We start from the raw sequence: 15041 nt of genomic DNA on the forward strand, positions 1-15041 counted from the left end.
TGTGTGTAGAATACATTTATTATTTTAGATATCCACATATCAGAGGATGGCTATCCAAATGTGTGATGACAGAATGATTGTATGAATGAATGTTTTTAAAAGGATACTCAATATGTCATTTAGCTCAGTGACCTGGAAAATCCTAATCTGTTTAAACCTTTGGCCATCATTTCAATTAAGGATTGTGAGAGCAAAATGCTGCTGAAATATCCACATAGAGCTTGATCAGATACATATACTGTGCATCAGTCATCCAGTCTCCGTGCGCAGCGGAGTAAAGGGCAGGGTAGTGCAGGCTGAAGAGATTAATGATGCATTGAGGGCACTTGCATTATGTTCTTAGGCCAATCTTTTTATCATAGCCAGGCATTCTACCTTCCAGAAGGATCTGTTAGAGTAGAACATGGCTACATTTCCCCAAACAAACTGTAACATTAATTTAGTATTCGGGATTTTTCTCTTTGTAGTATTTTTGCATATGGAAGTATGATTCTTTTATTTCCACTCATCCTTTTGCCCCACAGGCAGCATATGCCACTGATTGCGGCACAGGGCTATAAAAAGAAGCCAGCGTAGGCACTATTCCGCTTGATAATTTTTAAAGGCATTTTAATTTGCGACACGAGAGTTTCCATTAAAAGAATAGCAGCCTGTTGGCAGCACCCACCAGTGGTGAGGCAGTCTATGGCGATGGCCTGGTGGATGGCAAGAGGGCTCATCTGGGTGTTCCTGAGGTGTTCATCATAGTAAGTGGGGGGGCCAGAGGTGGGTGGGTGGATGTGGAAGCAACTGCCCAAGGCTGGAGGGACAGAGAGAGATGAAAGGCCTTTCCAACGGGAGAGTGAAAGCACAACTGTCTAAGGGGGATCTGGCACAGGAGGAGGGAATGTGAGGAGAGGGATTCAGCCTTCTCTCTGTTTTTGATTGATCAGAGATGGGCCTGGGACTCTGCAACAGTTTTCTAGAGCCAGTTATATTTTTCCACACAACAGTCTTTATTGCTGGTCATATAATAACAGGCAGTTACTCATGTAATATGAGGTACATAATAAGCATTTGTTTTCAGAGGATATACATCTTTTCCTGATATTTGGGGCCATATCTATAACCAGTCAAGTATGAAGCATCTTCATTCTTATTGATGTTACTAAGTATTGCTCTAAATAGGCTAAGTAATTTGAATCATGCCCCATCCTTTTGAGGCCATATCAAATTGAATATTCTTACAGGTGAAAAGATATGAATGATGCTCACAGTTTCCCACATTTTTCAAAGAGGATGCATCAGTACAATCAATCATATTTAACTGACCAATAGACTGAGAAAATCCTTCCCAGTGACAATTTATCTCAATTAAAAGATGGCAGAATATCCTGCCAACCTGTTACCCTTTCCTTGGCATGTATGTGTTGAACTCCAGGTTAGATAGAACTTCTGGTAATGTTTGGACGCTGGACAATCAAATAGTCAGTATGGTTACTGAATTATATTTGGCCACTGCACTAATTAAAGAATGTTGCTGTAACTAGCGGAGGAAATGTTAACTGTTCACATATGATTGTGACTATGATTATTTATAATTATTGTCATTGTCTCCAAACATAAGAACAGTGTTTGGTAAAATGCTGTAAACATCAACCAACATTACTAATTTTAGTTTTGCCAGAGCACAGTCTCCACAATAATTCAAGTACTGACAGATTTAATTACAATAGTTAATGGCCTTTTAAAAGAAATTACCCTGGCACATAAATGTTTTCTACAGCATTGGAGAATGTCATTGATGTGTCTGTTGTACCTTGTAATACATATAAAAACGCTTCTTTAGTTAGAATGGCAGATTATATTGACATTTGTTGCTGAGAAGGGCTCATAGTGCATTGGTATAGCCTGGTTAATAGTGCATTGTAAACACTTGCTGGGCTTGCTAGAACTTGATTGTCTCTTATGCAAAAGGAAATAAAAACCATTTACTCTGAAATGCTGGTTTCAAGCCTACCTTGCTTGTTTAGGCAAGGAGGTTTTTGAGAGGAACAACTTTAGAAGCTGATCATAGCTGACTTTCTGTTTATTATAGTTTTATGAGTTGTTCCTGTGAAACTTTCAGACGTTGGGAATGAGATTGAGGGCAGCCCAACTTCATAATAGACTTGCTAAATCTCCCAGTGCACTCTCACCAAATAGGAACCTGCCATAGTCCCAACAGAAGCAAACAATGCAAGTTTTCCTTGTGGTCTTTGTGCCTTTCCCCCCCCAGAAATTCCACTGCTAGATTCATGTAATGTTGAATTTATTTTTATCTGTATCAATGAATGACAGCATGTAAGTGTTTGTGGTGTTTGAAATCCTGATATTGAATGTTATTTAGGATAACATTTGTCAGTCTTCCTGTAGTAGAAAAAAGTGTTCATAGAAATAAAGGTCAGTCAAACTAGGATCTGGGAAATCCAAGGACCACATCCTTGTTTTATATTGTAGGATCTGTCAGCAATATTGGGGGCCTTGTCAGACCAAGGAAATAAATGGCTTTTGTGTGTCCAGAAATAAAACCAGTATTTATATGCAGATAGAAAAGGAACGCTTGGTAAGAAAGTGTAAACACAAGGAACTCATAAAGGTGGATTTTCCTCCAGCAGCCGAACAGAGAGCAGTTCTGCTGATTTTCAGTCCCTTTAGACTTACACTTTCAAAGTATCAGTATTTGTTTTAAAGTACAAGTTAGTGATATGGATAGACTAAGTACTGCTGGAGTACTATTCCTGAGTGTTTTACTATGGCTAGTATGTGGTAGCTGGGCCACTGTATGTTTTCTTTGCCCTAAAATGAATCACATTCTGCACAGGGGTGGTACAGGTTCTGTTCCAAGAAGAAAACCTGAATTTTGCTCATTTGTTGCTTTGGCTAGTCATCAGTGGTCAAGGAGCTATAAAACATATTTGTCACCTGATCTTTGATCTCTGCTGACCTACCCGCTGGCTTCTGTGATTTTTCTAGGTAATGGCCAAACACTTTGAAACTGGTCTTTGAAGTTGTAAATACTGGATTCTTGTTTCCTAAAATTAAAACTTAAGTTCTCCTCAGTTCTATTTACTGCACCATTTAGCAGGCAAACCATATCAGCAGGTGACCCAGGCGGACTCCCTTTATCACTTTTAGACCAGCATGGTTAAGTGGGTAAAGTGTCAGGCTAGGATCTGGGAAACCCAGGTTCAAATTCCCATTCTGCCATGGAGGCTTGCTGGGTGACCTTGGGCCTGTTATGTACTCTCTCAACCTAACCTACTCACAAGGTTGTTGTTAGGATAAAACAAAGGGGAGCAGAATTATGTTTTTGGTCCCCATAGGGGACAAAGGTGAGATATAAATAATGTAAATAAATGAAATAATGTTTGATAAAAATCATGATGTTTTATGCACTGTAGACCATCATCAATCACAAATTTGTGACTCAGTTTCACTCGCAGTTTGATCACATGTTGGGATCTCCAATCTGTTTTTACTCATATTGCACCACCGTCATAATTACTACCGGTATATTGTTGAATTTTGCCAGAATTTTGCTCTTTTCCCCATTTCAGTAGACCTTGCTGGTTTTAGATCTATTCCTGATCTGTGAAGACTAGGAAGTAGGGGGTCTGCTGCCTTACAGTGGCAAAACAGCCAAGTTCCTCTTGATGTATAAAGGGGTGGGGAGTGTGCCCACACACTGACCCACTCCTGTCCAGGATTTGAATATGAGGTTGTCCAGGTTTTAGCTCTGGAACTTGGTTTCAGTAAATTCATCCTTAGTTTTAGGGCTGCATAGTTCAGCCAGTCAATCAGTTTGATCAATAACAATCATTTCAGCCAGTTGCAGCACCATCCCTAGCAAAGTTATACTCCACTTACTTTAGTGCATTTAGAAGATTGTAATTCTGTCTCGATGGAACTATCTATAAGGTGCATCTGATTTGGTAAAAAGGATTGCTAAAAAGGCATGTTTAATATGAAAATCAGAGTGGGCAAGAGCTGTGATATCATTGCCTCTCTTTTTCACAGGAGGAAATTTGTCTAAAATGCCTGCTGCAGCATGTGTGCATTTTTCAAAGATATACAAATATATTTTTCTGTTGAACCTTTATCATATTTGTATGCATCTTAAATTGATTAAAACTTGCATGATCAATGAGATCTTTCTTAATTGAGTGACAGCCTTATTTAGAACATGTCAAATACATAGATCACTCCAAATTGTGTGTGTTCCCTCCGTTGAAGACCAAATTCTATGATGACTGGGAGATATAATTACAATTTTGACTTATTTTTAAAGGTGGCCCTGTGAAGAAACCCAAATTGGGTCAGAATGGTGACACGGGGCAACTAATCCTTTTCCCTTATTCCATTTTTGTCATGTAAATTCTGTTCCTCAAAACTTCCCCAGTAGGGCAGATGGCGACTGGGCAGGGAGGGTGTCACTTAACCATACTCCTGTATGCTGTTTTCTCATGGCAACATTCCCCAGTATGACAGTCTTGACTCAGTTTGGACCTTCTCCCACAGCTGTTTTCAAAGTTGATTTAAATAGATCTAGTAAGATTTTCAGTTTCACTACTAGTTCTAGAAAAGTAAAGTATCTTTAGGAGGTGGGGCTGTAGTGAGGGTGTTTACAAATTGATACATGAAGTGCTAATGTCCCAGTTAATTTCAGTTAATGCAAATTCAGTATTTGCTTAAACCCTTTTTGAGAACGTTATTTAATTAACGTGGCTGAAACGTATCTTGATTTTTTTCCCTTACAGCATTCTGCACTTTATCCCCAGTAAACCCATCACCATAATTTAGCTATGACATATTGGCACTTTATACACACACAAGATTGGTTATGACAAATACTCAGTGGAATCATAAACAGTTAAAGCAGAAGTTTATATTTAGGTTTTTCCTCTCAAAGTACAGAAGGTCATGTTGCTGGTCTCATTTTTCCCATGCAAACACTTCCAACTGCTATTATTCCTGAAATGCACAAAGTTGAAAGTTCAAGTAACCACATGTGTTACATCACAATTTTCAGATTTCTGCTTCTTTTGCTGGTATTTTCATAACATATTTGATTACTGATTTAGTCTAAACATAGTAAATTGAAAATTCTAGTCAAAAGTTTTTTTTCTCTGACCCTGCTATTTTTGCTTCAAATTCGAGGACATCTTTTAGCAGTAAATCTGTGTAAATAGCCCTTCTGTTGTAGACTTGTAGACTTTTGGGATTTTTTTACATGGTGGAGGAGGAGGTGTTCACAGTGGGAAGTCAGACTTCCTGCTGTGATACACCTCTGAAGATGCCAGCCACAGATGCAGGCGAAACTTTAAGAACAAGATCCACCAGACCACGGCCACACAGACCGGAAAACCCACCACAACCAGTTAATTCTTGCTTGACTGAATAAAGGAGGCACTTGTAAAATCCTAACAAAAAGCTATCTCTTTTACTCTTTGCTTAAAACTATGAACAATAAAATATTAAATTGTTGTGAGATTTTGAATGACACTATCACATCACAAGGCAGAAAATGAAATGGTAATAAAACATCCTAAAGGCTAAACTGCAATGAAGTGTTTTTTAAAAGAATAAGATGGGGTATGACTAATTTAAGAGTTATGAAAAACACATAATTTTGAAACAGCAAGAAGTTCTTAATCTGCCATGTGAGTTCTTACCAATCACTAATAAAATACTCAAAGCCATATTAAAACCCAAGGACTATTAACTCACTGTGGCTCATTATGCATGAAGCACTTTCTGTGAGGCTTGCATTTCCCTGTTTAAATGCTAGGAGCCAAGGACGTAGGTAAGAGGTGGTTCCCTGTTTGTGGGGGGTTTGTATTTTTTAGTGTTTTTTAGTTTGTGGCCTGCAGGGGGTTTAGTTTTTAGGCTAGCAGCACCAAAATTTCAGGGATTTTTTGGGAGACTCTCCTGATGATACCACCCAGGTTTGGTGAGCTTTGGTTCAGGGGGTCCAAAGTTATGGACTCCCAAAGAGGGTGCCCCCATCCCCCATTGTTTCCTATGGGGGCTACACCTTTGCAGTGAGAGGAAACCTCGCAGTTTCCTGACTCTTGCAAACTGTGGGACATCACCCTGTTCTCTGAGAATGTGCTAGACATTTCTGGGGGCACCACATATGGGGCTGACAGTGTACCCCCTTATCAAAAGTTAGGGATTATCACTGAGCTAACTGCCAGATGTTAGAGCTTCTCCCTCCTGAACATGTTTACTCATTTTGACCTGCTTTGTCCTTACTGTTTTCTTTCCAAAAGTGGTGGCTAGCCTTAACCCCAAATCCAAGAGTGTGCAGCTGCACTGTGTGTTAATCTAGGCAAAGACGATTAAGTGTAATAGGCATAAAAACTTTCCTTTTCAGTTTAATACCTGGATCAGCATGCCTGCTATTCCTTTGTGCCTTTTCTCCTTGTAGTCAATAAAAAAATAAAAAATTACTTACTGAATTACTCCTACCTTGACTTTTTAAAACATGTCAAGGTAGGAGTAATTCAAACTGAATTTTTAACAAGTAAGAATACTGTGCTGCATAAAACTCTGTTGTTTGTGAACTTTGTGAATTTGTCCTGTTAAATGTTTGAATTAAATATGAATTACTTGAATTACTTTTTTGTGTGTGTGCACATATTGATGTGCAGATAATGATAATTTGATATTAAAACTTCCAACTTAACAAGTATAAAACATATCTGCAAACTGTGTGCACGTGTGCACGTTTCTGTGATTTAATCTGGGAGATAGTAACATTTTCTCTTCTTAGGGATGCTTCATTTGGAAACTGCACATACAATCTAACTATCCTGGATTGTCTGCAAGGAATAAAAAAGGTAATTTCTGTAAATGTATTCAAAATAAAAATTATATCATTGGAATCAGGAAAATGTGGGCGTTTCTAAGATAGCCATAGGTTCCACCATTGGAAGTAATTAAACTCTTGGACAATTTGGAAATTTGCTGTAACTTCAGTAAAAATTTCCATGAAATATTTCACTCATTCTAAAAGAGAAATGACTTTCTAAGACCAAATTTTACTCACTTAAGAACAATTGTATCGTGACGGCTTTTTATGTAAAATAATCTACAGCAGTGGTTCTCAACCTTCCCTAATGCTGTGACCCTTTAATACAGTCCCTCATGTTGTGGTGACCCCCAACCATAAAATTGGTATATATAAAATATAAAAAGACTGTTTTCTGATGGTCTTAGGCGACCCCTGAGAAAGGGTCATTCAACCCCCAAAGGGATCGTGACCAACTGGTTGAGAACCACTGCTCTTCAGCATTAGGTAACAACAAGTGGAGGGCCCTTATTTTCCCCTCCACCACTATTTTGTCTTTACCTTCCCTGAAACCCCTCATAGCCTTTCCCATTTTCCTGCTTCCTTCTCTCCTTCCCACCTGCCAGCCAATATCCCTTTACCTACTCGCCTTCTTCAGGGAAAACTCTAACCAAATTGTGCAATACTGACTGAGCCTGGTCCTGCTGAATGGTGGAGAAGCTGCAAGATCTTACAAGGAGGACCTCTCTTTCTCCTGCATCCACCTCCCCACAATACTTCCTCTTTTCCTTCTTCTGGCATCCTCAATTTCTGACCTGTTTCCGGGTCTAATCCACAATTGAAGAGTTTAGTATTTTCCTAACCATTTTGGTCTGTCTGTAGTGTGTGATCTAAGGGTAGATAATAAGCTAAAAATCATCATGCTGAAGTTCTGTAGGTCTAGGCTGTCCAAAGCTTGTTGGGAGATCTCCTGGGAACCTCATGTGTGCCACCTTGAATTCCTTGTAGAAGAGGATATCAGTGTTGCATTTGAGGAAGGCATCTTCTCTGCCTCCTCCATAATTGTGCTCCTGTGGGTCTGTGCCTTTTCAGGAACAGTTTTAGAGGCGGGAGTAGGTGGAGGTCTGCAGCAGAAGGGGGTAAATCAACAAAAATCTCAATTCCCTTTTCTGCAAACCGAAATGTCTTTCCATTGGAGGAACTGCTGCTATGCTTACAGAACAGCAGTTTAGGAGCCCAGCCTGGTTTGTTTTCCCCCATAGCTTTAAAACATTTCAGACGTTTGTTTTTCTATCCAGAACGGCAGCTTTAGGCTCTGTTCAGATGTAACTTTTTAAATTTATACAACTAAAAAGTTCTCTTCTTTAGATGGTTATATGAGAACATTGTTTCTTTGCAGGCCTTACATCATGGATTTTTTGACTTCAGAACATTTGATGCCGATGAGTATGAACATTATGAGGTTTGTGCATGTTTTGAATTGATAGGTTTCCCAAGTTTAAGCATGGCACCTATTATGCATAACTCGTATCTACTTATCTGAGAGACTTGGCATTCTTTAGCTTTTCCTATACTGGAGGCTTTACATAACTGGCATGTCTTTCTAAGTCTCTTGCTGCTTCTGACTTCCAACTTATACTTTTAATATGAAGCAAACAGTTGAACGTTGGTTACTGTCTTGGTGTCATCTGAAAGATGCCTGGTGTTGTAGTTACAGAATACATACCTTGTTCAGTTATGCAAAAGGTTTGTCTGGAGTGCTCAATCTTGTAAATATTAATATGCAAGAAAAGAGAATAAGATCTGAAAGGTGGGAATTGAGAAAATGGATTGAATGGTTAGTTGAGCATTTCTTAAAAATCACTTCTGGCTGTTTTTGTGTGGTATTTATCTTAAGGAGTCTTGTCTTGTTCTGAATGATGGTTTCTGTGCACCCTGAAGCTATGCTGCTAGATGTCTTTACTGAGCAAGTAACATCATTTCTGTTTGCCTTCCATAGTGTTTTATGTGTTCTAAATCTATGGTGTTGTTTGAAGAGGGTACTTGGGAATGTTTGTTTAGTGCATGCCCAGTCACGTTTCTCCAGCATAGATGGATTAGCTAGTAATTACTGTACAAAGCCCTTCCACTCTGGTTAAATAATAACTTTGAGAATAAGTTGTTTAGGAATTTGGCATTATTTTATAGGAGCATCACTTTTCCTAGACCTGGACTTCTATTCACTTCCAAGGAATTGCTGTGTATTGTTTAAATAGTATTTAGATTGTCTTTTCTTTTCATCCCAGCTCTCTTGAACTGCTGACATGTTGTCATATGTAATTTCATCCTTACTCAAACTGTAACACTTTGTCCAGGATCTTAAAACAGCTGCTTAAAAAGGCTTAGATCACACCCAGGAGAATTTTAGACTTTTTAAAACATACTTTTGACTGTCATGTCTTAATGCAGCCTATTTTTGATGGCCTCTAAGTTTCAGAAGTTAAGTGCTATGTTGCGTGACCAGATCACTGTAAATGATCTCACAGAACTTGTTTCATGGTTCTTTGGATCTTAGGCTCTGCATGGCATTCAGTCCCATTCCACACTGACTTCCATTTCTTATAACTTATGGTCTTTTGCTGTCACTGGGCCTCTGTGCAACTCGGCAACAAACTTGAGTTTGCACTTAGTGCACAACTGCATACATTATCAAACTTTAACTTAAAAGAGTAAACAGTATCTTTTAAGGATGATGTCATTTGTTTCCTTGACATAATAACAGTATATTCCTAAACATAAGAAGGTGATTTATGAGAATGATAGATTACAATTTTACATGTCCAGGAAGCTGTATTTAACACATTAAAATACATCAAATTGATCTTAATTTTGTCTTCTCTTGTAATCCTTAATTATGAGACAGACTTTCATTTCCTCCCTAAATACCAAAAGAAACATAACTGCCTGCCTGCCCCTACAGTGGTGATTCATCAGTACTGCTGAAGCGCATCTTTAGATCATGTGAAAATTCTTTGGGTAAAACAAACAAAAATTTATCCGAAGGAGAGATTGCCTGAAAGCTAACCATGCTGTGTAAATTTAGCTTTTTCTCTCTCTCTTTAAAATGACTCAGATTGTTACTGAAGGTGGCCCAGGAACTTGTTAATCCAAAAGGTAGCTACCAGAATTAATAGCTGGGTTGAACTTCAGGCAGTATATTATTTGAGTGATGGAAGAGCTTTGCTGCCCCTTTTACTTCTGAGTTGTTTCTACAAAGATAGTTTTCTCTGCCTGGCTTCCTTACCACACTGCTATTTTCAGCAGCATCCATGGCTATTATTATATAGCCCATTCATGTTTTCCTCTGTTTTCCTGTAATTTTTTCTAAATCTGGTTTGATATGATCGTTTTCAAAAGAGGGTATACATTTTTCAGATCCTGCCACACTGGCATCATTTTTCTCACCTCAGTTGCTACAGCAGCCATTCTCACCTTGCCATCAAAGGGTGCTTTTTTGACCTAAAAATGATAATAGATGAATTGCTATAGCATTATAACAACTTATTTCATCAGTACACTATTTACCAGGTTACTTTTTAAATAAAAAAGTAAGTCTCCAGAGCTTTTCGTTGTGAAGTTATGAGAGATGTGTGGACTGCCCTTTTCTCCTTATAACTCTGCAACCAAAACAACTAGAGACATAAGTTTTAATGAAAATGGGAACTAGTACACTGGTGTCAATAGGTCAGGGGTAGGGAACCTTTAACACTCAAAGAGCCATTTGGACCCGTTTTCCACGGGAAAAGAAAACACTTGGAGCCGCAAATAATTTTTGACATTTAAAATAAAGATAACACTATATATATAGGGTTTTTTTAAAACCTTTTAGTCCACTCATTCTGAAAAGTGCATGGATGCGCCCGCCCTGCTGCCTGCAGGGCGGGCAAGGATGAAGCCGGCGGCTCGGCCTCGCCGGCCACCAGGAAAGCTCCCGCCCCGCTCCAATGGGGTGGGCGGGAGGGGAAGCCCGCGGTGTGGCCCAGCCGACCATGGGCAGTTGGTGCGCCTGCCCTGCTGCTTGCAGGGTGGGCAAGGATGGGGCCAGCGGCTCGGCTCGTGGAGCCACAGTGCAAGGGCAGAAGAGCCGCATGCGGCTCTCGAGCCGCAGGTTCCCTACCCCTGCAATAGGTGGTCCAATTCCCTTGAAAGAAGCAGCAGAATATAATTAGAAAATTTTACTTGCTTTAGAAATGCTCCCATCTGCAGGGAAAATTATTATAAAAACTGCAAATCAAGCACAATAGTTGGCAACATGTCTAACAGATGAAGTTTTTTTTAAGACTCCAGGTCTGTTTCTGCACGGGCCATTTAGACTGCCGTGGGACTGGTAAAAACGCCATTGTGGGGGAGAAGATCTCACAGCTACTCAGCAGCGGCGTTTCCCCCCCCCCCCCCCACAACAGCGTTTTTCGGACTCGCTCAATGAGCAAGTCTTTTGGGAAACGCCGACTTCCATTTAGTGCTGGGCAAACAGCCCTGGGTGGAAGCTGGCGTTTTCCCCGCACCGGCACAGTTCCCTCTTACCTTGTCCCCCAGCCACTGTTGCTCTGGAGAGGCCAGGGGACATTCCTCCGGTCCTGGAGGAGTTGCCATGGCCACAGGGGCGTGTCCCCTGGTCTCACCACTGTGATGGCAGCCACGAGACAAGGTAAGAGGGATCTGCACTGGCATGCCTGTGTGAACATGGCCCTGTGGGCCGCTGGGGATCCAGGGCCGTTCGCAGGGCACCATGCGAATGGCCCTGGGGGGATGCACCAGTGTCAACTATGCCAGTGCACCTCTGCTCGTGAGGCTGTTCAGAAATGGCCTAGGATTGACTTTAGAGAAAAGCTAGCAGTAAATATAAAAAGTCTGCCACCTAGGAAATTGCAAGAAAATAGACGCTTTTGAAATTTCAAGAACAGTCTTCAGAGAAAAAAACCTCCAGAATATTTTAAAAATCATTTACCTAGAAGATTGTTAAAAATAAGATTTCAAAAACTGAGTTTATGCTGGAAATGTAGTAAGAAATCTGTTTTAGTTTTTCTTATGTTAGAAGATATAACATTTCATCTACACTGAAATGTTAAAAATACCATATATAATCTCAATATGAACTAATTATATGAGTATGATAGTCTGAAGGAACTGCCAAACTTATGTACTAAGCCCTTTTCTTTGCTTTTTCTTTCTTTCCTTTTCCCTGTATTATTTAGAATGGTACTTCTTATGTTCTTACTTAGTAGTCTTTAAGCACGTTTATATCTTACTAATGTGATTTTGATGTGTAAGAGCACAAATTAATGTATACCTCTCTAATATTTACAATTTCAATATGAATTAATTTACCAATTTTAGCAAGTGTAATTGATGCCTTTACATGGAAATTTGAAAGTGTTCCTACTTAAGAGAATTGGGAAATTAAAATGAGAGAATACTTTTGCATGGCAAAATTAACTGAATGGAAGTCCAGAATATGAACTGAAACCAATGGAGCACCTGACCTTAAATATTATGACATATAGAGTAGTGTTAAATGTATGTTGTACTAAAATTATTTTAATGCACAAGAACATAAATCAATATATATCTTTTCAACAAGTATGTTAGGTCAAGATTTTTCTTTTTAAAAATTCTGGCTAGCTTTAGATTGATTTCTGGCTTGTGTTCCTCCCTTTGTTTCCCTGTATTTCTTGTAACAGATTTTTTTACTATCTGTCAGCTGTGTTTTATATCTTGTTTGGGCTAGGATTTTTTTTCCTTGATGCTGTTTTAAATGTTAAATTTAGTAAAATCTATGGGTTGTTTTTATTTACATATTAGTGTTATTTGAAATGCATGTGCTTTCAAATGTGAATAACCCAAGGCACCTTTTGGTAGAGAGGTAGTACAAAATATTTTAAATAAATGTACATTGCGAAACAGGTAAAAATTGGTGATTTGAAAATCTGAAACTGTGAGGAATTTATACAGAGATTTATAAATATTTTTGCCTCTTTTTCACTAGCGAGTAGAAAATGGTGACTTCAATTGGATTGTCCCAGGAAAATTTTTAGCATTTAGTGGACCACATCCAAAGACCAAAATTGAAAATGGTATGTTTTTCCCCCTTGTCTTCTATATAATGTTATGTTTATGTCATATGCCTAAATTACAACAAGGATTGCCAGCTCAAGATTGGGATAAACTTGGAGATTTTTTGGGGGGGCGGGGGGGAGGGGAGGGGGGATGTATAATAAATGTTTTGCTTTTATGCCCTATACCTCTGATTTTAGATTTATTAGTTGAAACTTTTTCTAAAGCACACACCTTTGTGCACTTAAACAGATTTTCTTAGTAACATTTGCATCCTTAAAGATTTTATTGCTTTAGTAGCTCAGACAATGTGAATTGTCACTTTAAATCGTGGTGTTAAAATTGCTGTTTGTGCAACTAGGAAGTGTCAGGAGGCTAAATACCCATGCATTCTTTCTTCCCCTTATAGGCTATCCCCTCCATGCACCCGAAGCCTATTTCCCATATTTCAGGAAGCACAACATAACAGCAGTCATAAGACTCAACAAAAAGATATATGAAGCAAAGCGTTTCACAGATGGCGGGTTTGAGCACTACGACTTGTTCTTCATAGACGGAAGCACACCAGGCGATAATATAGTGCGACGATTCTTGAACATCTGTGAGAATGCAGAAGGTGCCATAGCTGTTCATTGCAAAGGTAGATAAAACTGAACCATATGCTGGCATAAAGAGAAAGAAGAATTATTGCCTCTAAAAAAAATCACCTTGCTAGGTCTTAATGAAAGGAAACCTGTTGCCTTGGGCAAAAAGAGGGATGATTCGATGTTCACAAGAAATGTGTATGAAAATCAAGCTTATTTTATTTGCAGTGCCTGTTGATTGTTGAGTTGAGCATCTGTAATGATCACCTCAGTGATTTGTTCATGATTCAAAATGAACAGCAATTTGAATAGGTTTGCATCTGTGCAGTGGTGGCATTCAGTGTGGCAAGTGCACTTGCGAACCCACTGTTATTGCACGGTCACTGTTTACTCGCTTGGATAACAAGTGCCTCAGATCATTATGGACACATTGTGTGCATTACTTGAATTCTATTGCATTAGAGTGTATGTGCTGCTTTTCCACCTGTTCATGGCATTATTTAGTTGGTTATTTAATTAATCGTGCTGTTACACATTCAGAATTTACTGCCAATCTTAAATCTTTATTAATATGGTCATAGATTAGCACAAACAGCAAAGTTCAAAACAAGAAGGGAAAATATAAATGTATAATATAAATATATGTAATTAAAATAAACTCCCCCACAAAAATTAACTTATAATTTAGGAAAAATACACGTTAAATAAAATAATGTTATTAAAAATTCCATAATAAGCTAAAAGTTTAAACTGTCAGTGACTGGCAAATTTTATAGACTGCTGCACAGAACTTTGCAGTACATGCCCAAATGAGTGGTTTTGCATTGATAAATAACATATGAGAATAAACTGAGTCTGATCAACTGAGATACCTACCAAGCAAGGGAAGGATACACCTAGCGTGAACCTCTTGATGTAATAGGCGCCAAAGTAAAATGGCGCCAAAGTAAAATGTATGCTGTAATGTCAATCAGGATCCACAGATGTTGCAGATGTTACAGGGGGCCATCAGCGGCCGGCCTCCCCCAAGGCCCGGTGGAACAGCTCAGTCTTACAGGCCCTGCGGAACTCGCTAAGATCCCGCAGGGCCCTGACAGCTGGAGGGAGAGCGTTCCACCAGGCCGGGGCCAGAGCTGTAAAGGCTCTGGCCCGGGTAGAGGCTAGCCGCATCATTGAGGGGCCAGGGATCACCAGTAAATTGGCCTCTGCTGAGCGCAGAGACCGATTTGGGACATATGGGATAAGACAGTCCCGCAGAGGTCCCAGGCCGCGCAAGGCCTTAAAGGCTAACACCAACACCTTGAAAATGATTCGGAATTCAATCGGTAACCAGTGCAGACGGCGAAGCACAGGTGTGAAAGAACAGTAACATGCTTGGTTTAGGTGAGGGTGCAGTAAAGAAATGACTGGATCACTACAGAAACAGGCCACATAGGTTTCCCGTGTGCTTCCACGAACATACACATACCAAGGTTTGAACACTGCCTCAAATGTTGGTGATCTTTTAAAATACAGATTTGAGTGATGAGGAAACAGTGTGAGAATTACAC

The 15041-nt window shown here is 39.4% G+C and overlaps 1 protein-coding gene across 3 annotated transcripts in view; it reads left to right on the top strand.

The window, feature by feature from the left end:
* Positions 1-15041, top strand: part of CDC14A (cell division cycle 14A) — a 104511-nt gene that overhangs the window by 38581 nt on the left and 50889 nt on the right. For all 3 annotated transcript variants that reach the window (XM_048496822.1, XM_048496820.1, XM_048496823.1), the window contains exons 6-9: positions 6797-6863; positions 8214-8276; positions 12840-12927; positions 13317-13547. In XM_048496822.1, coding sequence (XP_048352779.1) covers positions 6797-6863; positions 8214-8276; positions 12840-12927; positions 13317-13547 — 449 coding nt within the window. The remainder of the gene's footprint in view (positions 1-6796; positions 6864-8213; positions 8277-12839; positions 12928-13316; positions 13548-15041) is intronic.

The sequence above is a fragment of the Sphaerodactylus townsendi genome, linkage group LG05 (assembly GCF_021028975.2).
Source record: "Sphaerodactylus townsendi isolate TG3544 linkage group LG05, MPM_Stown_v2.3, whole genome shotgun sequence".
NCBI classification, from domain to species: Eukaryota; Metazoa; Chordata; class Lepidosauria; order Squamata; family Sphaerodactylidae; genus Sphaerodactylus; species Sphaerodactylus townsendi.